Here is a 27114-nt window from a genome sequence, read left to right as displayed (position 1 = left end):
CTCTGCTAAAATCCATTTACTGTGTTACTGTCTGCAGCAGGAACGTGTCATGAGGTTCTTCCCCAGAGCATAACCCTAAAACCAGAGCTAATTAACTTCTGTTTTCTCTCTGAACATTGTTTAATTGCTGCAGTGAGAGACAGACAGACACTGTGTGTCTTGGGAAGTGCCTGGGGGCTCACAGTGACATTGTGTGCTAGAGGAAACCTCGGGAAGCCTGGAACAGAGATGGTACCATGGCACTTCTTGTCCTCTTAAGTCCTGCCAGGCTTGTGGTGCCAGATGAATTATTTTAAACTGGAGTTTGTCTTAGGGCTTCAGTAAATTGGCCTTGGGTGCTGAGAGCTCCACAACCTGGTGAGGCTCCAGGGAGACCTCATAGCAGCCTTCCAGTACCTGAAGGGGGCCTACAGGAAAGCTGGAGAGAGACTGTTTGCAAAGGCCTGCAGGGACAGGAGCAGGGGCAGTGGCTTCAAACTAGAGCAGAGCAGATTTAGATTGGATGTTAGGAACAAGTTCTTCACTATGAGGGTGGTGGAACACTGGAACAGGTTGCCCAGGGAGGTTCTTGGGGCCCCATCCCTGGAGATATTCATGGTGAGGCTGAACAGGGCTCTGGGCAGCCTGATCTAATTGGGGATGTCCCTGCTGGCTGCAGGGGGGTTGGACTGGATGAGCTTTGGAGGTCCCTTCTGGCCCAGACCATTCAATGATTCTGTGACTCTAAATAGGCCTTGGGTGCTGAGAGCTCCATGGCCTGCTGAGGAGACAGTGAATTGATTTGTCCTCTGCTCATTGAGCCAGGTGAGAAGAAGGCCAGGAGGGTAGGGAAAAATGAAATTCTTCAAGCAGGAGAGATGTGGTGTTGGGAATGAAGAGCTGCTGAAAGATCTGTTGCTGTTCACAGTGGAGATTTGCCAGGATGCAGTGGAAAGCAAGGTCTGGGTTACCAACCAGAGCCTGTGCTGCTGGCTTGGTGTCTTCCCTGCCAAGCCCTGGTGGGAACCTGCCTTCCCCCTCCTGTGTGGAACTTGTTACACCACCACAGAATGCATCAGGTTGGAAAAGATCCTCTAAGGTCGTCTTGTGAAGCAGGGACACCTCCAGCTAGAGCAGGCTGCCCAGGGCACTAACAACTTGGACCCTGAATCATCTCCAGGGATGGAGCCTCAACCACCTCCCTGGGCAACCTGTTCCAGTGTCTCCCCACCCTCACTGTGCAGAACTTCCTCCTGAGGGCCAACCTAAATCTGCCCTGCTCCAGTTTCAAACCATTGTCCCTTGTCCTGACCCCAGTGGTCCTTCTGAACAGTCCCTCCCCAGCCTGCCTGCAGGTCCCCTTCAGATACTGAAATGCAGCTCTAAGGTCTCCCAGGAGCCTTCTCTTCTCCAGGCTGAACAGCCCCAACTCCCCCAGCCTGTCCCCATAGCAGAGGTGCTCCAGCCTCTGATCATCTTTGTGACCTCCTGGACCTGCTCCATCAGGTCCATGTCCTTCTTGTTCTGAGGACTCCATAGCTGGACACAGCAGTGCAGGTGAGGTCTCCCCAGAGCAGAGCAGAGGGGCAGGATCCTCTCTCTCCATCTCTGGCCCTGCTGCTTTGAATGCAGCCCAGGCTGCCCTTGGCCCTTGTGCTGCCAGTGCCCATTGCTGGCTCCTGTCCAGCTTCTCCCCCCCCCTCAGCACCCCCAAGTCCTTCTCTGTAGGGCTACTCTCAATCTCATCATCCCCCAGCCTGGATTGATATTGAGGGTTGCCCCAAGCCATCTGCAGGACCTTGCACTTTGCCTTGTTGAACCTCATGAGGTTCTCCTCAGCTCCAGCCTGTAAGGTCCCTCTGGATGGATCCCATCCCTCAGTCTTATCAACCACACCACTCAGCTTGGTGTCATCTGCACACTTGCTGAGAATGCCTCAAAGTCTGCAGCACTGATGAAGAGATTGCTCAGCTCTGGTGTGTGTTGCTCTGTGTCAAAACCCTGCAGCTCTGAGTGCCAGCCTGGCTGCTGCAGAGAGCTCTCTGCTGCTGTGCCTATCAAAAGAGCAGCCTGTGGCTGTGGGGAGGAGGGCAGCCTGGAGGGGGGAGTTTCATGTCTTCTGGCATGGTGAGGCCACACTTTGAATTCTGGGTTCAGTTTTGAGTCCAAGAAGGACATTGAGAGTCTGGAGAAGGTTCAAAGAAGGGCAACAAAGCTGGGGAAGGGTCTGGAGAAGAGGGCTGGGGAGGAGCAGCTGAGGGAGCTGAGGTTGTTCAGCCTGGAGAAAAGGAGGCTGAGGGAGACCTCATTGCTCTCTACAGCTCCCTGACAGGAGGCTGGAGTGAGGTGGGTTTGGTCTCTTCTCCCTAGTCTCAGGTGCTAGAAGGAGAGGAAATGGCCTGAAATTGTGCCAGGGGAGGGTTAGGTTGGAGAGGAGGAAAAATTTCCTTGCTGCAGGAGTGGTCAGGGATTGGCAGAGGCTGCCCAGGGAGGTGGTGGAGTGCCCATCCCTGGAGGTGTTCAGGAAACCTGTGGCCATGGCCCTTGGGACCATGGTTTAGTGGCCATGCTGGGGTTGGGTTGATGTTTGGACTGGATGAGCTCAGAGAGCTTCTCCAACAAACGTTTCTGTGGTTCTGTAGGAAACTTTAATTGCTTTTGAGCCCTAAAATTCTGCAGGATAATTGATTTATCTGCCACTAGGATGTGAAGTGAAGTGAAGCACAGTTAATGCCATTAACAAATGTCCTTTACAAGCTTTCCTTGAGCTGAAGAAGACTTTCCTGAGCTCTGATGTAGCTGAGCTAAGCCCAGCCTGCCCTCAGCAATTTCTAGAAGGAAGATGTAAATATTTTCTCCTCAGACCAGGAGACCTTTGTGTGTTCACTTGGGAGCTGCCTCTTCAGCTGTGTGCTCTGCACAGCAGAACCATGAGTCTTAAAGAGATCTGCTGCAGCCTTTTGGCTGAAGCTCTAAGTTACCATCCCTACAAGCCTGGGGATTTCAGAAGGGGGTAGGTGTGGGGGCAGGGGCACAACAGCACCCATGAGGCATCTGCAGGTGTAAGCCAACCCTCAGCACCCTCCTGCTGCAGGCTGTGCTGACCATGGGGTGTGAATGACACCCACAGAGCTCTGCCCCCCACACTGGTGGCAGAAGAGTCTGACCCAGCTTCATGGACAGACCCAAAATGAGTCCTTAAAGCCTCACCATTCAGTGGCTCACAGAAATCTTGGCTCTTAGGAGAGCTGTGCTGGCAGTTGTGAACTCTGGTGGCACCCTCATGCCTGCTGCCTGTTTGTGTAGCTGAGGAAGGGGAAAGGTGGTGTAGAGCTGGAGGCTGAATGCACAGCTGCCCTTGAAAGCTGTCAGGGTCTCTAGGCAGGATTGGGGAAGGGTTGTGGTGTCAGGGAGCAGGTTTATTTTGGGTTCTGCCTCACTATAATTAGCAGTGAGGTTGGGGGTTGACTTGCTGTGGCATCCAGGTCCTTGCTCTGAGCCTGTGGCACTGCCCTGCACATACCATGGGAGGAACAAAAGGAGCAGGGCTGCCACAGTGTTCCACTGCTGCTCCCAGCACATGGGGCTGTGTTTGCCTTGGGGTGTCTTCAAACAGCATAATCCTGGGCTTGTTGTAAAGGAGAAACAGAATTTAGCATTTCCTCTGCTCAGGTTTTTAGTCCTCTGGCATCACATTGCTGCACCCTCAGCAAGCTTGCAGGTGACACCAAGCTGAGGGGGGCAGGTGACACACCTGAGGGATGGGATCCATCCAGAGGGACCTGGACAGCCTGGAGAAGTACAGCCATGGGAAATGCATGAGGTACCACAAGGCCAAATACAAGATGCTGCACATGGATTGGGACACACTCCAGTATCAGTCCAGGCTGGGGGTGAAGGGCTGGAGAGCAGCCCTCTGGAGAAGGACCTGGGGGTGCTGGGGGGTGAGAAGCTGGACAGGAGCCAGCACCAAGTGCTGCCAGCCCAGCCCCAGCCTGTCCTGGGCTGATCCCCAGCAGTGTGGGCAGCAGGGGCAGGGAGGGGATTCTGCCTTCTGCTGTGCTCTGCTGAGACCTCCCCTGCAGTGCTGGGGCAGCTCTGGAGTCCTCAGCACAGCACAGACAGGGACCTGGTGCAGCAGGGCTAGAGGAGGCCACAGCAATGCTGGCAGGGCTGGAAGCCCTCTGCTGGGAGGCCAGGCTGAGAGAGTTGGGCTTGGGCAACCTGGAGAGGAGAAGGCTCCAGGGAGACCTTCTGGTGGCCTCTCAGTGCTTCAAGGGCCCAGCAGGAAGCTGGGGACAGAGTTCTGAGCAGGGCCTGAGGTGACAGGACAAGGGGAGATGGTTGGGAAGTGAAAGAGGGAGATTGAGAGTGGAGAGAAGGGAGAAATGTTTGACACTGAGGGTGGGGAGAGCCTGGCCCAGGCTGGGCAGAGAGCTGGGAGCTGCCCCATGGCTGGCACCATTGCAGGGGAGGTTGTTTGGGGCTGTGAGCAACCTGCTGTGGTTGGGGCTGTCCCTGCTGGCTGCAGGGGGTTGGACAGGGATGAGCTTTGGGGGTCCTTTCCCACCCTAACTATTCCATGATTCAATGATTTTTTCCTGGCCCTATCAGCAAACCAGACCTGTCTCATAATGTGGAGGTTTTGCTGCCACTCTGCTTGTCTGCCTCTTTTTCCTCTCTAGTATAAATGTCTCCAGGTAGGAGATTTTCCCAGGGTATTAATTACTGCAGGAACATTTTCCTGTTGAGAGTAGGGAAGAGAAAGCAGTGTGCAATATTGATGTGCTGTGTGTGTGAGAGCAGCAATGCTTCTGCCAGCCAAGTGTAAATGCAAGATGTTCTCTGCTGGGTCTGAGGAGGCTTTGCAATGTGCCTGATTTATTTATCAGTCACAGAGTCACAGAATGGGGTTGGGCTGGAAGGTTCCTTAAGGAGCATCCAGTTCCAACCCCCTGCCATGGGCAGGGACACCTCCCCCCAGCCCAGCTTGCTCAAGGCCTCATCCAGCCTGGCCTTGATCACCTCCAGGGAGGGGACAGCCACAGTCTCCCTGGGCAACCTGTGCCAGTCTGTCCCCACCCTCACTCTAAAGAATTTCTTCCTCATCTCCAGTCTCAATCTCCTCTCTCCCAGCTCAAAGCCATTGTCTCTCATCCTGGCACTCCAAACCTTTGTCAAAAGTCCCTCCCCAGCTCCTGCTCTGTGTGCTCTAAGCTCAGGCTAATGCTGTTCCCTGCTCAGACACCTCCACTTTTCCCTCTCCAGCAGCTCTTTCAGAAGCCTCCTTTGATGAATGAAGACCTCCTGGGATGTGTTTCCACCCAGGCTCATTTTAGGCTGTTGGGTGACTTCTGCAGTGCAGCCCTTCCCAATGAGAAGCTTTATTGCTGTGTCCATGAAACAGTGACTGGAAAGTCTGAGTGCTGAGACATTGAGATTGATGCTTGGCTGGGCCTGTGGGCTTTTAAATACAGAAGTGGTTGAGATTGCTGCCTGCTTGCTTTATTTAGAACATGAATGTGGGTACTGGTACAGTGAAAATGCCTGTTACAGCTCTGATTGTCTCCATAAATCTTATGCAGAAATTCCCTGCTGCTTTTTGCCAGCAGCTGTTCCCCTCATGGCTGCCTGGCAGGGCTGGTAAATCTCCCAGAGAGCTGTGTCCAACCCAGGCACATCCCTGCTTGATTTGTAGCTCCCTTGGTTCTGCTCTGCACTCATCTCCTTGCACTGAGGATGGGAGGGGATGGCTGAACACTTCTCATTAATGTCTCTATCAATGAGCTGGGCAGGGGAACTGAGGCACCCTCAGCAAGTTTGCAGATGACACCAAATTGGGTGGGAGTGTTAGAGGGTAGGAGGCTCTACAGAGGGATCCAAACAGGCTGCATCCATGGGCTGAGGTCAGTTGGGTGAGGTTCTACAAGGCCAGGTGCTGGGTCCTGCACCTGGGTCACAACCACCCCACGAACACTTCAGAGTGGCTGGAAACTGCCCAGCAGAAGAGGACCTGGGAGTGCTGGGTGACAGCAGCTGAAGATGAGCCACAGATGCTCAGAAGCCAAGAAGGCTTCCAGCAGCCTGGCCTGGATCAGTAATGGTGTGGGCAGCAGGAGGTGGGAGGGAGGGAAGGGGTTGTCCCCTTGGTCTGAGCACTGTGTAAGGCTGCACCTTGAGTCCTGGGTTCAGTTTTGGGCTCCTCACTGCAAGAAGGACATTGAGAGGCTGGAGCAGGGACAGAGAAGGGCAACAGAGCTGGGGAAGGGTTTGGAGAACAGGGCTGGGGAGGGGCTGAGGGAGCTGGGGGTGTTTAGTGTGGGGAAGAGGAGGCTGAGGGAGACCTCATTGCTCTCTACAGCTCCCTGAGAGGAGGTTGGAGTCAGGTAGGGGTTGCTGTCTTCTCCCTAGTCTCAGGTGCTAGAAGGAAAGGAAATGGCCTGAAATTGCACCAGGGGAAGTTTAGGTTGGACATGAGGAAAAGTTCCTTTGCTGCAAGAGTGGTCAGGGATTAGAAGAGGCTGCCCAGGGAGGTGGTGGAGTCCCCATCCCTGGAGGTGTTCAGGAAACCTGTGGCCATGGTGGTGCTGGGTGGCTGGTTGGACTGCATGACCTCAGGGAGCTTTTCCAAGCAGAACACCTCTATGGCTCTGTGCTTCTATGAACAGCAGTTCCAGGCAGCAGATGGTGTCCACACAAACTGTGGCTCTCAATTACCCTCTGCTTTGGTGAACAACCTGTTAGAAATGCTCACCAAAGTGAAGGAGAAGGAAAAATCTTTCCATAATTTTGCAGCCAACAATTGTGACTCCAGAATTGATTGCAGTTGGCTTTTTACACTCAATGTCAGCAAAGCAAAGCTTTTCTTCCTGACAAGGAAAATAAATTGCAGTGGAATGGTGAGAGGGTGAATAATGGAAGTGCCAAAGCTGCAGGAAGACAGTGGAGAGGTTTGTCAAGTTGCATCAGGTTGGTGTTGATGAAGTGAGCTCCTCACAGGGGTGCTTTGGGTGGGTTTTTTTTTTAGTAGCTCAGAAAATCACAGAATGGTTTGGCTGGGAAGGGGCCTTCAAGGTCCTCTAGGCTAACCCCTGTGCCATGGGCAGGGACACCTCCCACCAAGCCCAGGTTGCTCAAGGCCTCATCCACCCTGGCCTTGAACACTTCTAGGGAGGGGACAGCCACCACCTCCCTGGGCAACTTGGGCCAGTGTCTCACCACCCTCCCACAGAAGAACTTCTTCCTTACATCTAATTTAAATCCTCCCTTTTTCAGCTAAAAGGCTTCTCCTGTGTTCAGCTTCTTTGGATTCTGAGGGTCCTGATTCCCACAGATGACATTCCCACAGATGAGGCTCGTCTGTCTCTGTGTTATTAGAGTTTAGATTGCAATGATTTCTACAGGCTGTTGAAGCTTGACCTTCCCTACCTGAAGGGAGGTTGCAGCCACCTGGGGTTGGTCTCTTCTCCCAGGCAAGAGGACACAGTCTCAAGCTGTGCAGGGGGAGGTTTAGGCTTGAGCTTAGCAAGAAGGTCTTTCCAGACAGAGAGATTGCCCTTTGGAATGGGCTGGCCAGGGAGGGGGTGGGGTCAGTGTCCCTGGAGGTGTTTAAGCAGAGCCTGGATGAGGCACTTGGTGCCATGGTCTGGTTGATCAGTTAGGGTTGGGTGATTGGCTGGACTTGAGCATCTGGGAGGTCTCTTCCAACCTGGTTTGATTCTGTGATTCTGTGATTCCTGAGAGCCTGGAGGTTTACCCTGCCAGTTGTAATTGCAGGTACAAGATGATCTCAGAATTCACTTGGCCAAACCATGACCTGCCCTCAGACAAAGCTGCTGTGCAGAAGCTGATCGAGTGCCATGGCTTCCAGCACGACGTCGCCTACGGCAAGACCAAGCTCTTCATCCGCACCCCTCGAACGCTCTTCACCTTGGAGGACCTGCATGCCAAGATGCTTGTGAGGATTGTCCTCTTCCTGCAGAAGGTAAAGCTCAGGGCAAGCTCCCTCAACTCCCTTTTTTCTGCCTTTTCAGGCTCATGGTGAAGTGCCAAGTCACAAACCCTTGGCAGCCACAGATTGGTTTGTGCCTGATTTGGGTAAAGCTCTTCCAGCGGTGTTGGCACTGAGGTCTGGAGGCTGTGGGATGTGCTCTGAGCTGTAGGACCTGCAAGGATGCTGCTTGAAAGGTTACTCTTCACTCAGGGACAGCAGGTCAGCCAGAAACCTGGAGGAGCTCTGTGGGTGAATGTGAGAGTGCTGCACAAGTGCTGCTCAGACACAGCTTACCTGCAGAAAGTCTCTTGGTGGACACTGAAGCTCAGACTCGGTCCTGGGCAGCCTGATCTAGTTGGATGTGTCCCTGCTGACTGCAGAGGGGTTGGACAAGGTGACCCTTGAGGGTCCCTTCCAACCTGATGCAATCTGTGAATCTGTGGATGCCAGCTGGTGGAGTGTGGCAACTCCAAAGGTGAAACTCCTGAGGGTCTCTTTTGCCTGGTATCAGGAGAGGAAATGGCCTGAAATTGTGCTAGGGGAGGGTTAGGTTGGAGATTAGGAAAAATTTCTTTGCTGCAAGAGTGGTCAGGGATTGGAAGAGGCTGCCCAGGGAGGTGGTGGAGTCCCCATCCCTGGAGGTGTTCCAGAAACCTGTGGCCATGGCCCTTGGAGCCATGGTTTAGAGGCCATGGTGGGGCTGGGTTGGTGGTTGGACTGGGTGATCCTGGAGGGTTTTTTCAACAAAACAATTCTGTGATTCTGTGAAAGGGCTGAAAGGGGAGGACAGAGTGGCAGAGGAGACAAGGAAAACTTTCCTAGAAGCCAGGTAGGAAGAGAAGGGGCAGGATTCCCAAATGAGCACCTCCCTGACTGTGGGTTCTGGTGCAGTCTGTGGTCCCCCTCACCATACAGCTGCATTAAAAATGGTTCAGTTTGCATCAGAACCTGCCTGAAATCCCTGCTGGGTTTAGCTATGGTGATGTCAGGGCTGCCCAGGGCAGGCAGTGACTGGGGCAGGTGCTGGGGCAAACTGGTTTGTTAGCTTCAAGCATCTGTGTTAGTGCAAACCAGAGAGTCCAGCTGAGGGGCAGAGGGAAGGGTCAGCTGCACACTTGGGGCAGGCCCTTCCTGTGAGAAAGTTTGGTCAGCAGGTCAGGAGAGGTTCTCCTCCCCTTCTACTCTGCCCTAGGGAGACCACACCTGGAGTATTGTGTCCAGTTCTGGGCTCCCCAGTTCCAGAGACAGGGAACTGCTGGAGACAGCCCAATGGAAGCTTTGAAGATGCTGAGGGGCTTGGAGCAGCTCTGTGAGGAGGAAAGGTTAGGAGCCCTGGGGCTGAGAGCCTGCAGAAGAGCAGAGATCTCAGAGGGGATCTGAGCAATGCTCAGCAAGAGCTGAATGCTGGGGGGCAAGAGGCTGGGGCCAGACTCTGCTCAGTGGTGCCCAGAGACAGGACAAGGGCAAGGGGCACAAACTGGACCCCAGGAGGTTCTGTCTGAAGAGGAGGAGAAATTTCTTTGTTGTGAGGGTGCTGGAGGCCTGGAGCAGGCTGCCCAGAGAGGTTGTGGAGTCTCCTTGTCCAGAGAGCTTCCAACCCCCCCTGGGCACTGTGCTCCTGGGCAAGCTGCTGTGGGTGCCCTGCTTGAGCAGGGGCTTAGACTGGATGAGCTCCAGAGGTCCCTTTCAACCTCACCATGCTGGGATTCTGGGATCAGAACCTGCTTTACCATGCAGTGTTAGGCTTTGCAGGTGCAGCTGCAGTTCCAGCACAGGAAGAAGAGAAAATGCTGCCTCAGCAGCTTGGCTGAAAGGCCCAAGGCTGACTGCAGGACAGGAAATAGTTCAGAGCATTACAAAGGGTGAGACACCTGAGGCACCTGCAGCAGGACCTGTGCACTTGGCCTCTGCTCTCTGAACATGGGATTTGAGCTCCAGATCACTCTGCTGTTACCCTTAGGATAAATAATGTCACATTCTGTGACTTCAGGGCAAGCCTCTTCCCAGGGCAAGGCACCCCCTGAGCCAGCAGAGTTTCCTGTGCCTTGGCTGCCTCCTAAACCATTGAGAGGCTGTTGGGGGCCACAGCTACCCAACAGAAACTGCTTTTGTAACCTCAAAAGCAACATTCCTGGAGGGGAAAGAATACCAGAGCTTTATTCCTGGCTGAAGGCTCTGCTCTGTAGCTGGCATCTGTCTGCTGAAGAGCAGCAGCTTCTCCCTTCCACAGCTGCAGGAGTGGTGGAACTGACTCTGTCCTGCCTGCCAGGGACTGAGGACTAGCTCAAGATGTTTAGAAATTTCTCTCCCCAGTGCCTTTTCCCTTTGTCATTCTTGGAACCCAGGAAACAAGACAAGCCCTGAAAGGCTCTCAGAAATAGAAACTGCTGACAGATGGCTGTGAAAACTTCTCAGAGCCTCCTCTAAAGCTGTGCAACTCACTTCAGTTTGGGCAAACTTGCTCAGCTTCATGGATTGAATCACTTTTGGCAAAGAGCAAGGTGCTGTGAAGAAGATCCACACCACAAGCTTTAATAGTTTCATAGTTCTGGGTTTCCAACCTCTTTGATCTGATTCCCTTTCTGGAAAGCAAACCAACTGGACCAGTATGGAAGGAGGAAGTGTCAGGTCCAGGGTTGTAGCTCTGTTGGCCTTTGTTATGCCAGGTTGTGTGGGGTTTGATCCTGCCTTGCCCCTGGACTGGGCACTGGGGAGGCCACACCTCACATCCTGGGTTCAGTTTGGGCTCCTCACTGCAAGAAGGACATTGAGAGGCTGGAGCAGGGACAGAGAAAGGCAACAAAGCTGGGGAAAGGTCTGGAGAACAGGGCTGGGGAGGAGCAGCTGAGGGAGCTGGGGGTGTGTGGTGTGGAAGAGACTGAGAGGAGACCTCATTGCTCTCTACAGCTCCTGAGAGGAGGTTGGAGTGAGGTGGGGGTTGGGCTCTTCTCCCTAGTTACAGGGGATAAAATGAGAAGAAGAAATTGTGCCAGGGGAGGGTTAGGTTGGAGATGAGGAACAATTTGTTTGCTGCAAGAGTGGTCAGGGATTGGCACAGGCTGCCCAGGGAGGTGGTGGAGTCCCCATCCCTGGGGGTGTTCAAGAAAGGTGTGGCCATGGCCCTTGGGGCCATGATTTGGAAGCCATGGTGGTGCTGGGTTGCTGGTTGGACTGGATGACCTCAGAGGGCTTCTCCAACCCAAACAGCTCTCTGATTCTGTGGATGTCACTGGGGTTCATGTTTCTGGAAAGGTGAAGCTCAGGCTGTGTGAGGGTGCAGGCAGTTTTGTGCTGTTCAGCATCTCCTGTTGTTTTTGTAGCAGTGCTCTGCTGGCCCTGCTGAGGAGCAGCTTCCTTGGGCTTGTTGTCATCTTCCCTGCTAATGGCAAAATGCTTTGCCAAGAGCTTACCCTGTGGGGGAGGAACAGCTGCTCTGTGGGGCCCCTCTCACACCCCTCACTCAGCTTTCCCTGGGCTATCATCTGCCCTTCATCCTGCTCACTCTGCTTCCTCAGGAGGACTTCCCTGCCTGCAGCCACTTTCCTAAGCAGGTTTGGCTTCTTGGTGAGTTCCCTGGGTCATGCCACTCCTCTGGAGTCTCTCTTTCTTCCCCCAGTGGTGTGAAGGAAGCTAATGAGTTCCTTGTAGAATAAAGCTGCAGGGGAGACCCTTTGCTCAGGGATGCCCCCAGCTTTCCTATTAAACATCTGAGGAATTGAGAGGTGACCTTTTGTGGAGTTGGAAGGTGCAGCTGCTGAGGAGTTGTCTAAAGGCCCAGGCAGGCTGTGCTGGGGAGCAGACCGTGGCTCACTGCAAGGAGGGCACTGAAGATCCTCCTTCAGATCAAATCCTCCCAACAGCCTGAGGCACAATGAGGACAGCAACCTGTTCCAGTGTCTCCCCACCCTCACTGTGCAGAACTCCCTCCTGATGTCCAACCTAACTCTGCCCTGCTCCAGTTTCAAACCATTGCCTCTCATCCTATCCCCACAGCCCCTTCTGAACAGTCCCTCCCCAGCCTGCCTGCAGCTCCCCTGCAGATATTGAAATGCAGCTCTGAGGTCTCCCTGGAGCCTTCTCTTCTCCAGGCTGAACAGCCCCAACTCTCTCAGCCAGTACCTATAGCAGAGGTTCTCCAGCCCTCTGATCACCTTTGTGGCCTTCTCTGGACCCTCTCCAGCAGTTCCACATCCTTCGTTTGGGTGAGGCCCCATAGCTGGACACAGCAGTGCAGGTGAGGTCAGAGCAGAGCAGAGGGGCAGGATCAACTCTCCCAGTCCTGGAACTGGGAATTAAAGACAAGAAAGACTTTGGTGCTTACTGAACAGCTCATGGAGCAAAGGGCAGGTGCTGGGTTGGTGTCTCTGAGTGTTTAGGTTCCTTGTAGGGTGTTCAATCTGCCTGGAAAATGCTGGGGGGTGCCTTCCACCTGCTGCTCTGTTTTCAGCTCATCTCATTCTCAGCTCCACTGCTCCTGCACCAGCCCTGGTCAGCTGCCAGTAGATGGGGCAGTAGGGGACTGGCAGTGCTGGAAGAGAGACAGTCAGTCAACACAGTGAGAAATCAAATCACAGGAAGGATTCTCTGCTCTGGAAACTTCAGGGCAGTTTAGCCTGTGCCCTGATTTCTGTTCTCAGCTGGCTTTCATTAAAGACTTTACTGCTTGCTCCTCCTTTTTCCTTGCTTTGGTTTTGGCTGTGAGCATCAAAGGCTGAGTAAGCAAAGTGTGATGGCATCTAAAAGGAAAGAGAGAGATTAAATTGGCTTCTGTAAAAGAATGGAGCCTTCTGTTGCCTTGGAGTTCCTCAAATTTCAGTTTAGGAAGAGGGAAAGACAACTGGAGAGAAAATGTGGTGTTGTGACAATAGGCACTTGTGTGATAGAAGCTGAGGGACGATGCAAGGCATAGCCTTGAAAGCAGCAGACCATGGGCTGGGCTCCAAGAACATTTTCCTTTGCACAGGAATGGTTTGGGATGGCACAGGAAGCTGCACTCAGCTGCTGTGTGTCCTGGGAGATTTAAATGTGCAGAGATTCACAGAATCACTGAATGGGTTGGGTTGGAAGAAACCTTAAAGCTCATCCAGTGCCAACACCCCTGCCATGGGCAGGGACACCTCCCCCCAGCCCAGCTTGCTCAAGGCCTCATCCAGCCTGGCCTTGAACACCTCCAGGGAGGGGACAGCCACAGCCTCCCTGGGCAACCTGTGCCAGTGTCTCCCCAGCCTCACTCTAAATAATTTCTTCCTCATCTCCAGTCTCAATCTGCCCTTCTCAAGCTTCCTTTTTCTTCTATGGTAAAATGTTAGGGTGTCAGGGAGTGATAGGACTGGGGGGGATGAAGCAAAACTAGAAGTGGGGAGATTCAGATTGGATGTCAGGAAGAAGTTCTTCCCCACGAGGGTGGTGAGAGACTGGCAGAGGTTGCCCAGGGAGGTGGTAGAAGCCTCATCCCTGGAGGTTTTTGCAGCCAGGCTGGATGTGGCTGTGAGCAACCTGCTGTGGTGTGAGGTGTCCCTGCCCATGGCAGGGGGGTTGGAACTGGATGAGCCTTGAGGTCCCTTCCAACCCTGACAATTCTGTGATGAGACTGCAGGCTGCAGCTTTCTTTCAGAGCAAAGGCATGCAGGCAGCAGATGTGATGTAACTGTGGCAAGTTGCTGGCTCCAGGAGGTTTCAGCAGGCAGGCTCCGTGTCTGGTGGCACCAAAGCCATCTGGAGCAGAGCCACCGCTGGCAGGCGGCTCCCAGGGTCATGTTAGAAGCAGCAGCAGAGAACATCTCTGCTGTTTGTGAGGGGCATCTGAGTTTGTTTCCTGTACCTGTGCCATCCCTGGGGTTGCCTTCCTGCATGCAAAAGGAGCAGCTCTGGTGGGAACAATAAAAGGAAAAGATAAAATCCAAAGGAGCTGCTGTAAAATTCTGCTGCTGTTGCTCCCCTTGGAGCTGCTCCCCTGCGTTCAGAGCTTTGCTTTGTTGGAGGGAAGGAGCCCAGGCAGGCAGCACGTCTGGGGGCAGGGCTGATGGCTTTGTCCCTGTCATTTGGTGCCTGCTTTGGTGCTGTTTGATCAGAGCTGTGGCACTGAGCATGGCACTGCTGCTCTCAGCCTGTGCTGCCCAGTGCAGGGCAGAAGCACTCAGCTGCATCTGCAGCTCTGCCATCCCTGCAGCTCTGCCATCCCTGCAGCCCTGCAGCCCTGCCATCCCTGCATCCCTGCCATCCCTGCAGCTCTGCCATCCCTGCAGCCCTGCCATCCCTGCAGCCCTGCCATCCCTGCAGCCCTGCCATCCCTGCAACTCTGCCAGCCGTGCAGCTCTGCCATCCGTGCAGCCCTGCCAGCCCTGCAGCCCTGCCAGCCCTGCAGCTCTGCCAGCCCTGCAGCTCTGCCATCCATACAGCCCTGCAGCTCTGCCAGCCCTGCAGCCCTGCCAGCCCTGCAGCTCTGCCAGCCCTGCAGCTCTGCCATCCATACAGCCCTGCCAGCCCTGCAGCTCTGCCAGCCCTGCAGCCCTGCCAGCCCTGCAGCCCTGCCATCCGTGCAGCCCTGCCAGCCCTGCAGCCCTGCCAGCCCTGCAGCTCTTTCAGCCTGGGAGGCTGGGTGCAGGGGGAGGGAGTCAGTGCTGGCCCTGCTGCCAGCTGTGGCTGTCCCATTTTGTCCCCTGCAGAGGGACTTTTCATGAAGGTGTCTAGAGCCAGGCCAAGGGGCAATGGTTTGAAGCTGAGGCAGAGCAGGGTTAGACTGGAGCTGAGGGAGAAGTTCTTAGGTACAAGGGTGATGAGAATCTGGAACAGGCTGCCCAGGGAGGCTGTGGATGTCTCCTCCCTGGGGGTGTTCAAGGCCAGCTTGGATGAGGCCTTGAGCAGCTAAGTCCAGTTGAGAGGTGTCCCTGCCCATGGTGGGGAGGTTGGAGCAGAGGACCTCTGAGGTCCCTTCCCAGCTGAGCCATTCTGTGGTCTCTGCTTCTCTGGCCAGCGGCGCTGGGCTCGCAGAGGCAGCTCTGGCAGAGCTGTGGCTGCAGCCCTGCAGCTCTCATCACTATGGCAACATCCCCCAGCCCCACGGGGAAGAGCAGCAGCACAGAGCCAGGGCTGACTTGTCATCATTTAATGTTTCCCCTTCCCTTTCTCCTCCATGCCCAGCAGCCCTGGGGCCCGGCGTGCCGGCAGGCAGCAGGCACAGAGCAGCTCCAGGCCGGCACAGGAGGAGGTTTCATGGCAGGTCAGGCTCAGGGGCGGCTGCGGCTCAGTGACCCCAAGCAAAGGTGGTGTGAGGCTTCTGCCAGCTGGACTGGAGGCATTTGCCATCTTGAGGGAACGTGCTGCTCAGGTTGTGCCTCTCAGTGGCACTAGGTTGTGTAATTCCTTGTGGATTTGCAGCCTCAACCCAGGCTTTGATCTCCAGAGGCTTTGGCAGGGAGAGGCTGCCAGAGGAGCTGCTGCAGCTCCTTCCACAGGAGCAGCACTTGGGTGCTGGGGAGGACCAAATGAGGTGAAGGATGGGATGTATCCCCTGTGTTGACAGTGCCATTTGCCAGGGTGGCCAAGCTGATCTGACTGAGCCCAGGGCTTTTCCCTCGCTGCTTGCCTCCTCGTGCCCCTAGCAGCACTTTCCTGATGCACTCAGGCATCTCAAACTCCAAGGGAAAAAAACAACCCACACTCTAAGCACTCTAAAATAAAACAAGCCCCAAAGCCCACCTTCCACCCAAAAAAGAAAGGGAAAAAAAATGAAAAGAGATTGTTTTCTGCCAGTTTAGCTCCACAACCAACTCAACTTCCCTGAACATTCCTGCTGGTGAAACAGGGAGTTGGGGTCAGTCAGGGACATGCCTGTGGGAAAAGCAAAACAGGGAGAAGTGGATCTGGATGCTACCTTTCAGCAGCAGGCACAGTGAGGCACCTGGATGCTTGGTTCTTACCTTTCTCCTCTCCTAGGAGATGCTGTGAACACTTCCTTTAGCCTAAATCAATCTCAATGTCCATCTGTTGTGGATCCAGGGAGGAGAGAGGCACTGGGGCTCTGCAGCACTGTTTAAAAACACAGCCCAGCAGTAGCTGGATGGCAGGACAATGGTTCCAGGACTCCTGTGTCCCAGCTTTGAGACCCTGAGACCTCACCCTGAGCACTGTGTTCAGCTCTGGAGTCCTCAGCACAGCACAGACAGGGACCTGGTGCAGCAGGGCCAGAGGAGGCCACAGCAATGCTGGCAGGGCTGGAAGCCCTCTGCTGGGAGGCCAGGCTGAGAGAGTTGGGCTTGGGCAGCCTGGAGAGGAGAAGGCTCCAGGGAGACCTTCTGGTGGCCTCTCAGTGCTTCAAGGCTCTGGCCAGCCTGATCTACTGTGAGGTGTCCCTGCCCATAGCAGGGGGGTTGGAACTAGATGATCCTTGTGGTCCCTTCCAACCCTGACTGATTCTATGATTCTAAGGGCCCAGCAGAAAGCTGGGGACAGAGTTTTGAGCAGGGCCTGAGGTGACAGGACAAGGGGGGGATGGTTGGGAAGTGAAAGAGGGAGATTGAGAGTGGAGAGAAAGGAGAAATGTTTGACACTGAGGCTGGGGAGAGCCTGGCCCAGGCTGGGCAGAGAGCTGGGAGCTGCCCCATGGCTGGCACCACTGCAGGGGAGGTTGTTTGGGGCTGTGAGCAACCTGCTGTGGTTGGGGCTGCCCCTGCTGGCTGCAGGGCTTGGACTGGATGAGCTTTACAGATCCCTTCCCACCCAAACCATTCCATGGTTCTATGGCTGTTAGAGTCACCTTAGACCTTGGGTTGTTCACTCCTCTGTGTGTGGGGAAAGATAATAACAAAAACCCTCAACCCCAAACTCTTCCCCCAGCCCATTGCCAGCATCCCAAAGAATCTGATTGTGCTGTGGTGAGGTCAGGAACACCTTCAGTGGGTGGTGAAGGGCCCAGCAGCTGCAGCCAAGCTGGTCTCTGCCCAGTGCTGTGAGCACTTCATCCTGCCCTGCTGCTTTTGCAGCTCTGCTGGAAGGTTCTCATGGCTGATGGAGCAGAACCTGCAGTGAGGTGCTAGCAGAGGCCACTGCTTGCCCCATCCTATGTCTTCAGGCTTTGCTTTGCCTGATTTCTGTTTGCAGAACAAGTCAAAAGGGCTTGGAAAGGAATCTGGGCTGATTTCCTTAAGGGATCAGAGGCACTGAGGAATGCTCTTTCCCCATGGCCCTTTGGAGATCTGTCTCAGGTGTGACTTTTTTTTCCCTCTTGAATGAACTTTCAGCAAACATCTCTGCAGCTTCTTGCTTGGGAAGCAGACTCTTTGTGGTTCTGATCTTGCAGGTTGGGTATTTCAGGTTCTCTTTCCCTCCTTTCACACTTTGGGGTTGGTTTTCCCTGTGCATCACAGCCCACTTGGGAAGAGCAGATTCTGCAGCCATTGCTCCCTTGTTGTTTCCCTGGATTTCCTCTTCTGTTGTGCCTGAGCTTTTCCTTTTGGAAAAGGTGCTGCTGTGCTGCACCCCAAGGGTGTCTTGAAGGCTTGTTCAAACTGTGAAATGCTGCTGGGGTGGTGTAAAATGAGCACAAGCAGCATTCAGCAGCCTCAGCTGGGCAAAGATCTTAGCTGAAGATGAGAGAGAAGGACCAGGCTGGGGTGAGCTGGGTCTGTGGTAAGGCACAGAGGCACAGATCCTTCCTCTGGCTCTCTCCTTCCCAACAGGACCCTGCAGTACAGATCATGGTCCTTGGAGGGGGCTGGTCACTCGTGGCTGGGGATGGGCAGTGAGCTGCTCACACTGGAGATGAGACTCTGGGGCACCAAAAGCCTGTGGTGAATGACCTGTGCTGAAATATTCCTGGATTCATTTTGTGTTCCCATCTCCCCCAGCAGAAATCCTTCTTATGGTGCTGGTTGTGTCCTTCAGACAAAGGTCAGCAGTGGGTCCTGGGTCTTTGCAGGGCTCTTTTTTGCCTGTGTCTGCAGAAAGGCAGAGCTTTGCTGTCACAGCTTAGAAATGCAGCTGGAGCTTGAGCCTGGCCCTCTTGGCCAGCTGGATGTAGGCTTTCAGCTGCAGCAGCTGCTGTGCCACGTCAGGCTGAAGGTCTCCTGGGACCACAGTCATGTCTGCAAGAGACCCCTTGGAGGACAGCAGCAAGTGTGCCCCATGCCTCCCCTCCATGCCTCCCCTCCATGCCTCCCCTCCATGCCTCCCCTCCATGCCTCCCCTCCATGCCTCCCCTCCATGCTTCTCCTCCATGCCTCCCCTCCATGCCTCCCCTCCATGCCTCCCCTCCATGCCTCCCCTCCATGCCTCCCCTCCATGCCTCCTCCATCCCTCCATGCCTCCCTCCAGCCTCCCCTCCATGCCTCCCCTCCATGCCTCCCCTCCATGCCTCCCCTCCATGCCTCCCCTCCATGCCTCCCCTCCATGCCTCCCCTCCATGCCTCCCCTCCATGTCTCCCCTCCATGCCTCCCCTCCAGCCTCCCCTCCATGCTTCCCCTCCATGCCTCCCCTCCATGCCTCCCCTCCATGCCTCCCCTCCATGCTCCCCTCCATGCTCCCTCCACGCCTCCTCCACGCCTCCCTCCATGCCTCCCCTCCACGCCTCCCCTCCATGCCTCCCCTCCAGCTCCCCTCCATGTCTCCCCTCCATGCCTCCCCTCCACGCCTCCCCTCCACGCCTCCTCCACGCTCCCTCCACGCCTCCTCCAGCCTCCCTCCACGCCTCCTCCACCTCCCCATGCCTCCCCTCCAGCCTCCCCTCCATGTCTCCCCTCCCTCCCCTTCCCCTCCATGCCTCCCCTCCATGCCTCCCCTCCATGCTCCCCTCCATGCCTCCCCTCCATGCCTCCCCTCCATGCCTCCCCTCCATGTCTCCCCTCCATGTCTCCCCTCCATGCCTCCCCTCCATGCTCCCCTCCATGTCTCCCCTCCATGCCTCCCCTCCATGCTCCCCTCCATGCCTCCCCTCCATGCTTCCCCTCCATGCCTCCCCTCCATGCCTCCCCTTCATGCCTTCCCAACCCCCCTCAGACATTTGTTCTTGGGCTGCCCTAAGCTGGGTGTGGGGGGTTGTGTTCAGTAACACCTGCTGGAGTTCTTCTCCCTGAACCTGGCCTCAGACATGTGCCACCAGCTTGGAGGTTTTGTAGCTGTCCTTGACAAGCTCAGCCAGGCCCTGCATAGAGAGACTTTGCCTTGTTTGGGTCCTTGCATCTGCTGGCTTCACTTGATACCCACTCATTCCTGCCCTGACAGGGCAGACTCTGCTCAGGACTCTGCTCAGGACTCTCTGCAGCACTCTGTAGCCATCCCTCACATCTGCTCTCAGTCCTCTCTTCCCCCAGAGCAGTGTCCTGGCTGGGGAGGGGCTTTTTAGGGTGTCAGGTAGTGATAGGACTGGGGGGAATGGAGTAAAACTAGAAGTGGGGAGATTCAGATTGGATGTCAGGATGTGATCTGGTATAGGTGGTGCTGCTCTATCAGGGGGTTGGCCTGGCTGATCTCTCAAGGTCTCTTCCAGCCCCTAACATTCTGTGATTCTGTGAATGGAGCAAAACTAGAAGTGGGGAGATTCAGATTGGATGTCAGGAAGAAGTTCTTCCCCACAAGGGTGGTGAGAGACTGGCAGAGGTTGCCCAGGGAGGTGGTGGAAGCCTCATCCCTGGAGGTTTTTGCAGCCAGGCTGGATGTGGCTGTGAGCAACCTGCTGTGGTGTGAGGTGTCCCTGCCCATGGCAGGGGGTTGGCACTGGCTGAGCCTTGAGGTCCCTTCCAGCCCTGACAATTCTCTGATTCTGTGATTATTCAGCCATGTGTGGAGGCTGCTCTGTGCTTTCAGAATCAAGGACAAACCTTGAAGTCTCCCCAGCAATCCCTGGGGTCTGTGTTTGTGCCTTATCCCTGGGGTCTGTGTCTCAGCCTCACCCTGGGGTCTGTGTCTCAGCCTCACCCTGGGGTCTGTCTCAGCCTCACCCTGGGGTCTGTCTCAGCCTCACCCTGGGGTCTGTGTCTCAGCCTCACCCTGGGGTCTGTCTCAGCCTCACCCTGGGGTCTGTCTGATCCTCACCTGTGCTGCTGCCATGCTGCTCCCTGCTGCTGCTCCTGGCCACCTTCTCCTTTCTGCAAGCTAAGCCAGCTCGGAGCAGGACCCTTCTCTCTTTCCTGGCTGCTGGAATACTGTCTCTGTGAGGCTGAGCAGTGCAATGAGCACTGTTGAGCTGACTCAAGTGAACAGAGCATGGAGTGCAAACAGCAGTGGGTGAAGGAGGCAGTGCTTCCCACTCGCCCCCTGAGTGCTCTGTGCTGAGCCCTTTGCCTCCTTTCTGCGCTTGCAGGTTTTTTGCCCTCAGGTTGCCCCAGGGGAGGTTTAGGTTGGACATGAGGAACAGTTTCAGCTTTAAAGGGTTGTCAAGTCCTGGCCCAGGCTGCCCAAGGGCAGTGCTGGAGTCTCCATCCCTGGAGGGGTTTCAAAGCCACGGAGCTGTGGTGCTGAGGGCCATGGACCTAAAAACAGCCTTGCAGTACCTGAAAGCTGCAGAGGAACTGCTTCCAAAGGCCTGCAGTGATAGGACAAGGGGCAATGGCTTCAAACTAGAGCAGAGGAGGTTTAGATTGGATGTTAGGTATAAGTTCTGCAACATGAGGGTGCTGGAACACTGCAACAGGTTGCCCAGGGAGGTAGTTGAGGCCCCATCCCTGGAGATATTCAAAGTCAGGCTGGACAAGGCTCTGAGCAGCCTGACCTGGTGGAGGATGTCCCTGCTGACTGCAGAGGGATTGGACTGGATGACCTCTGGAGGTCCCTTCCAACCCAAACCATTCTATAATTCTGTGATTAAATGGTGCCCTGGCAGTGGCTGGGCTTGATGACCTGAAAGGCCTTTTCCAACCAGAACAATTCTGTGATTTTGTGAAGTCTTTCCATGGGATCTGGATTTGCTCCAGTTTGGAAAAGGTGTGAGCCAGTCCCATGGGTGCTGTGGGTGAATGTCAGAGCTGTGCCCTGTGAGGAGCTGACCCCTTCCCAAGGCAGTCAGGAGGTGAGCTCTTCCCAAGGCAGTCCAGAGCTGAGCCCTTCCCAAGGCAGTCAGGAGCTGAGCCCTTCCCAAGGCAGTCAGGAGGTGAGCTCTTCCCAAGGCAGTCCAGAGCTGAGCCCTTCCCAAGGCAGTCAGGAGCTGAGCTCTTCCCAAGGCAGTCCAGAGCTGAGCCCTTCCCAAGGCAGTCAGGAGCTGAGCCCTTCCCAAGGTAGTCCAGAGGTGATCCCTTCCCAAGGCAGTCCAGAGGTGATCCCTTCCCAAGGCAGTCAGGAGCTGAGCCCTTCCCAAGGCAGTCAGGAGCAGGAGCGTTGAGGTTTCTTCAGCCAGCAGCCTTTAGCCTTTGTTCCAGCTGCAGTGCCTGGGAGGAGCCCAGGGCAGAGCTGTGGCTCCTGTGCTGCACCAGCGACCACCACATTCCATACCCTGCCTTCCTTGGCATCCTTTAAAGCCATGCAGGAGGCTTCATGCCTGTCTGAATTTCTAGCTGGGTTTTGGTTGATTCCCTTCAGCTTGGCTGCCTGGAGGGCAGCTTGTGCTAGGGCAGCATGAAATATTGATCAGGAGCCAGCTGAGGCTGGTGGGAAGGAGGCTGGTGGGAGGAGGTGTGCTGGGCTCCAGCAGGCAGCGAGGAGCTCCCCCAGGTTCAGTTTGCTGCAGAACTGCTCAAAACAGCTAATGCTGAGGTTTGTTTAGAGGAGCCCTGGTGGTTTGCTGAATTCTGGGCGTTTGTTTGCTGATCTGTTTGGCTGCTGTGCTGTGAGGAGTTGCTTCCCCACTCGCACAGACTGCAGCATCTGGGTCAAATCTAGATCAGCACTTTTGCCATGGAAGAGCTACAGGCATCCCCAGCCCACCCTGGCTGCTCTGCTGCTGCTCCCTGCTCTCCACAGGGCCTGTTTGATTATTTTCCTTACATTTCCCTTCCCTTTTTTCCTTTCCCTTTTTTCCTTTCCCTTTCTCCCTTTCCCTTTCTCCCTTTCCCTTTCTCCCTTTCCCTTTCTCCCTTTCCCTTTCTCCCTTTCCCTTCTTCCCCTTTCTCTTTCTTCCTTTCCCTTTCTTCCTTTCCCTTTCTTCCTTTCCCTTTCTTCCTTTCCCTTTCTTCCTTTCCCTTTCTTCCTTTCCCTTTCTCCCTTTCCCTTTCTTCCTTTCCCTTTCTTCCTTTCCCTTTCTTCCTTCCCCTTTCTCCCTTTCCCTTCTTCCCCTTTCACCTTTTCCATTTTCTCCTTTCCCCTTTCCCCTTTTTTTCCCTTTCCCCTTTTTCCCTTTGCCCTTTCCCCTTCTTCCCTTTTCTCCTTTTCCCTTCTCCCTCTCCCTCTCCTTCTCCCTCTCCCTCTCCCTATCCTTTTCCCTATCCCTTTCCCTCTCCCTCTCCCTCTTTCTCTCCCTCTCCCTTCCCTTCTCTATTCTAATGGCGAATCCAGGTGCTGGCAGCCTGCAGCCGAGCCTGGGATGCATGGATGGGAGCAGAGCTGTCTGCTGTGCTGAGCTGAGGGGCCTGACCTGTGTGAGCTTTCTTTAATCTTGGAACCTTTGCTGGAAGCTGACTGAGGGTTTGCAGCTGACTCCAAAGGCAGGGCCAGATCTCCTTTTGCAGGAGTTGGAATTTTCAGCTATTAAATTGTAATCAGCCCCCAGGTGAATTAAACAGCGTGCAGCAGCCCTGTCAGCACTGCCTGGAAGGTCAGACCTGACTCAGGCTGCATCAATGCTCTGCTGCTTTTCCTGCACCTCCCAGTGCTGCCCTGGGCAGAGACCACTGATGGCATCAGGAAGCACCCAGAGCTGTGCAGGAGGAGCTCTCCTGGCTGAAGCTCTGCATGGTCCCAGTGCCACTTCCACCTCACTGGCTACAGCTGAAGGACTAAAGGAGCCTGTGGTAAAGCAAACAGCAAGGAACTCTCTGGCCCTGGGAGCAGCTGCAGAAATCAATACTCTGGAATGCTCAGGAGCTTTGGCTGAATTCCTTCTGGTGATCAGACTTGGGGTTTTACTAACTTTTCCTTCTCCCCTTTCTTTTTCCTTTTTTCCTTTTTTCCTCTTTTCCCCCTTCCGTCTTCCCCCTTCCCCCTTCCTCCTTCCCTCTTTCCCTTTCCCTTTTCCCCTTTCCCCTTCCCCCTTCCTCCTTCCCCCTTTCCCTTTCCCTTTTCCCCCTTTCCCCTTTTCCCCCTTCCCTCTTTTCCCCCTTCTCCCTTTTCCCCCCTTCCCTCTTCCCTCTTCCCCTTTCCCTCCTCCCTTTTCCTCCTTCCCCCTTTCCCTTTCCCCCTTTTTCCTCTTCCCCCTTTTGCCCCTTCCCCCTTTTCCCCCTTCCCCCTTTTTCCCCTTCCCCCTTTTCTCCTTTCCCTGTTCCCTCTTCCCTCTTCCCCTTTCCCTCTTCCCTTTTCTCCTTTCCACTTTCCATTTTCCCTTTTCCCTTCTTTCTCCCTATCCATGCTCCCAGCCTCTTAGTCACCATTTCATTTGCCCTCTTAATTTTCCTTCACCTGACCTTTAGAGCATAGAGGAGAAGGCAGAGATGTTGAAAGAGATGAGGAGAGACCATGGGTGGGCACTGGGTGAGGGAAATGTTGGGTTTTTAAAGCCTAAAAACTCATTTTCTCTCCATTTTCAACACAACCATAGCCTGAGTCCTGCATTTCCTCATGGCTCCCTTCCCTGTGGAGCCCACACAGGCTGCTGCTCTTCCCTTCCCATCCCTGCCTTATGTCCTTGGGCAGCTCTCCTTGCAGAGGACAATCTGCTCCATAGCAAGTCCTGCACTGTGCCCCCTGCTCTTCCTTGGTCACTCAGCACTGTGCTAATTGGTGACCAAATCACTGCTTTGGATTCTGCTCCTCAGTTGCTTTGCAAATGGCCACAGACAAAGCTTTGCTCTCAGCCTGGCTTCCTGTGGCATTGTCCTCTGCTGCTGACACCCCACAGTGATGACAGACAGCTTGCTTGGGACTGCTTCACTGCCATGGACTCCCAGCCCAGAGGGGATTGGAAGGGACCTCTGAGAGCTCATCCAGTCCAACCCCCTGCTCAAGCAGGGCACCCACAGCAGCTTGCCCAGGGGCACAATGCCCAGGGGGGGTTGGAAGCTCTCCAGAGAAGGAGACTCCACAACCTCTCTGGGAAGCCTGCTCCAGGCCTCCAGCACCCTCACACCAAACAACTTTCTCCTCCTCTTCAGATGGAATCCCCTGGATTCCAGTTTGTGCTCCTTGCCCCTTGTCCTGTCCCTGGGCACCACTGAGCAGAGTCTGGCCCCAGCCTCTTGCCCCCCAGCCTTTAGCTCTTGCTGAGCATTGCTCAGATGCCCTCTGGGGCTGCTCTTCTGCAGGCTCTCAGCCCCAGGGCTCTCAGCCTTTGCTCCTCACAGAGCTGCTCCAGGCCCCTCAGCAGCTTTGGAGCCTCCCCTGGACTCCAGCAGTTCCCTGTCTCTCCTGAACTGGGGAGCCCAGAACTGGACACAGTTCTCTGGATGTGGTCTCCCTAGGGCAGAGTAAAAGGGCTACTTTCCAATCCAGTGCTCTCCAGTCATCTTCATCATATCCTCTACTCCTTCCCTTGTGTCTTGCTCACATCTCCACCTTCTCATCCCTTCGGAATGCTGCCAGATCCTTCTGGTATCCTTTACCTGCTTGGCTTGGCACACAGCCTGGTGTGGCTGTGCCTGGCTGGGAGCTTCCTGTGTGCTGGTTGGGATTTGGAGATCAGAGAAGGCAGATGGCTCTTGAGCTCATTGTGAAGCATTTCCAGCCATGTCACTCTCCTCTCAGGCTTGCTCCAGCCTGCTGTTGATTTTTCCTGAAGGATTCATGGACTTGCCTCTTGGAGTCTGCTGTGCCTCTGTCAGATTTGGTTGACGCTGGTGAGAGATTCAGAAGCTGTCAGGGCACTCTCAGGAGGTCAGATGGGGACAGAGTTATCTTTAGCCTCTCTGTGGGCAGCCAGGTTAAGCAGAAGTGAAGGCCACTGCAAGGTGGCAGGAAGTATCCAGGGCATGGCAGTGTCCCCTGTCCTTGCAAGGGCTGCCAAATGCAGGAGCTGGAGCGAGCAGCTCGCTGGGGTGCAGCTTTGAGGGAAGTGGGAGCTGGAAGCTGCTCACTGCTTGGCAGGTTGGAGAAAGGTGATGTGTGTGAGCTGCTGAATCCTTCCTGAACTGCACATGGACTTGGACTTTGTTTGGGGTACCAAGGGCCAGAAGAAGGAAGCAAAAGCCAGATCTGCTTTCTGTTGGGCTCTGGCAGGCAGGGCTCCCATTAACAGCCATGGCTCTACCGCTGGTCTCCAGCATCTGACAGCAAAGAGCTGTTGCAGCATGAGAATCTCTTCAGTGCTCTGAGAAACTGAGCTCTGGATACCTGATTTTGTACATTTCATTTTACAGTGCTCAGTGTTCATAGAGTCATGGAATGGTCTGGGTTGGAAGGCACCTCCAAAGGTCCAACCCCCTCTGCAGGCAGCAGGGACATCCTCAGCTAGAGCCCTGTGCTCCCTGCTCTTAGCCCTCCCTCCAGTGTCACATCTCACTGCCCCAGCTCTTCCCTGCCAGCTGAAGCAGCCTCTATTCCCACACCATCCTGGCTTCTAGCAGGGACTGGGATCTGGTAATGGTCACTTTGTATGTGTGGAGTTGTTCCCCTGGTTGCCTGCTGTGCTTCATTCTCCTGCACTTCACTGTCCAGGACCATTTCCCTCCTCTTCCCACCAAAAATATCCAACATGCAGGACAGGAGTGAGCCTGGCTCCAGCTGCTGCTGTGTGGCACCCAGGAGCTGCAGGTTGCCTTCTCCATGCTGACTGTTCCACAGAAGAGTTCAGGGTTTAGGCATTCCAGGATGTTTTGAGGAATAGCTTCTCTCTTGGGAGACAATGTTGGAAGTGTAAGCTTGCAGTCATGAGGACACAAAATCTGAGCTGAGTGATGGATTGGCTCAGATGTTTGGGCAGCCTTGTGCAGGGTCTTGACTCTCTTGGGCCCGTGGGTTGATGGCCATAGTGGGGTTGGGTTGATGGTTGGACTCAGTGATCTCAGAGGCCTTTTCCAACCCAAGCCACTCTCTGGTTGTATGATTCAGAACACATGTGCTGTTTGGGACACCACACACAGCAGTGAAGTTCTGGGTGCTCAGGGAGCTCCCCAGGCTCTACCAGTGCTGTGGGGTCACATCTGTTGTGAACAGGAGATGCCCCACAGCAGCACAGGGAGGCCAAAGGAGAGCAATGAGGGACAAAGAGGAACCTAATGAGGTTCAACAAGGATAAGTGCAGAGTCCTGCACCTGGGAAGGAAGAATAAACTGCAGCAGGACAGGTTAGGAGGTGATCTGCTGGAGAGCAGCCCTGTGGAGAAGGACCTAGGAGTGCTGGTGGGCAGCAAGTTCTGCATGGGACAGCAATGTGCCCTGGGGGCCAAGAAGGCCAATGGGGTCCTGGGGGGCATTCAGAGGAGTGTGTTCAGCAGAGCCAGGGAGGGTCTCCTCCTCCTCTGCTCTGCCCTGCTGAGACCTCACCTGGAATATTGCATCCAGTTTTAGGCTCCCCAGTTCAGGAGGGACAGGGATCTGCTGGAGAGAGTCCAAGGGAGGCTACCAGGATGCTGAAGGGACTGGACCAGGTGAGGAGGGGCTGAGAGCCCTGGGGCTGTTCAGTCTGGAGAGGAGAAGACTGAGAGGGGATCTAAAAAGTGTCTATCAATATCTGAGGGCTGGGGGAGAGGAGGAAGGGAACAGGCTCTGCTCAGTTGCACCCTGGGCCAAGGGGTAATGGATAGAAACTGCAGCACAGGAAGTTCCACCTCAATGTGAGGAGGAACTTCTGCACTGTGAGGGTCACAGAGCCCTGGAGTAGGCTGCCCAGAGAGGTTGTGGAGTCTCCTTCTCTAGAGACTTTCAAGTCCCATCTGGATGTGTTCCTGTGTGACCTGTGCTGGATTCTATGGTCCTGCTCTGGCAGGGGGCTGGACTGGAAGATCTTCAGAGGTCCCTTCCAACCCCTAACATCCTCTGATCCTGTGACCCTGTGGTCCTGTTGGATGATGAGTGTCTTCTGCTTTGGAGGGGTTTGGGACCCAAGGGCTCTATTTCCTCTTTGAAGCTTGAGTGTGCAGAGCAGGGCAGCTCCTCCCAGCTGCTGTCCCACTTGCCACATGTAGCTCCTG

At 54.9% G+C, this 27114-nt stretch overlaps 1 protein-coding gene across 1 annotated transcript in view; it reads left to right on the top strand.

Moving 5' to 3' along the window:
* The window catches only part of MYO1D (myosin ID), a 233184-nt gene that overhangs the window by 104609 nt on the left and 101461 nt on the right, over positions 1 to 27114 (top strand). The window contains exon 16 of the mRNA XM_054396475.1: positions 7756 to 7963. Within this exon, the coding sequence (XP_054252450.1) occupies positions 7756 to 7963 (208 nt within the window). The remainder of the gene's footprint in view (positions 1 to 7755; positions 7964 to 27114) is intronic.

This window comes from Indicator indicator, chromosome 37 (genome assembly GCF_027791375.1).
Source record: "Indicator indicator isolate 239-I01 chromosome 37, UM_Iind_1.1, whole genome shotgun sequence".
In the NCBI taxonomy this organism is placed as follows: domain Eukaryota; kingdom Metazoa; phylum Chordata; class Aves; order Piciformes; family Indicatoridae; genus Indicator; species Indicator indicator.
The sequence above is the reverse complement of the archived record's forward strand: the minus strand, read 5'-3'. Positions and strand labels throughout refer to the sequence as shown.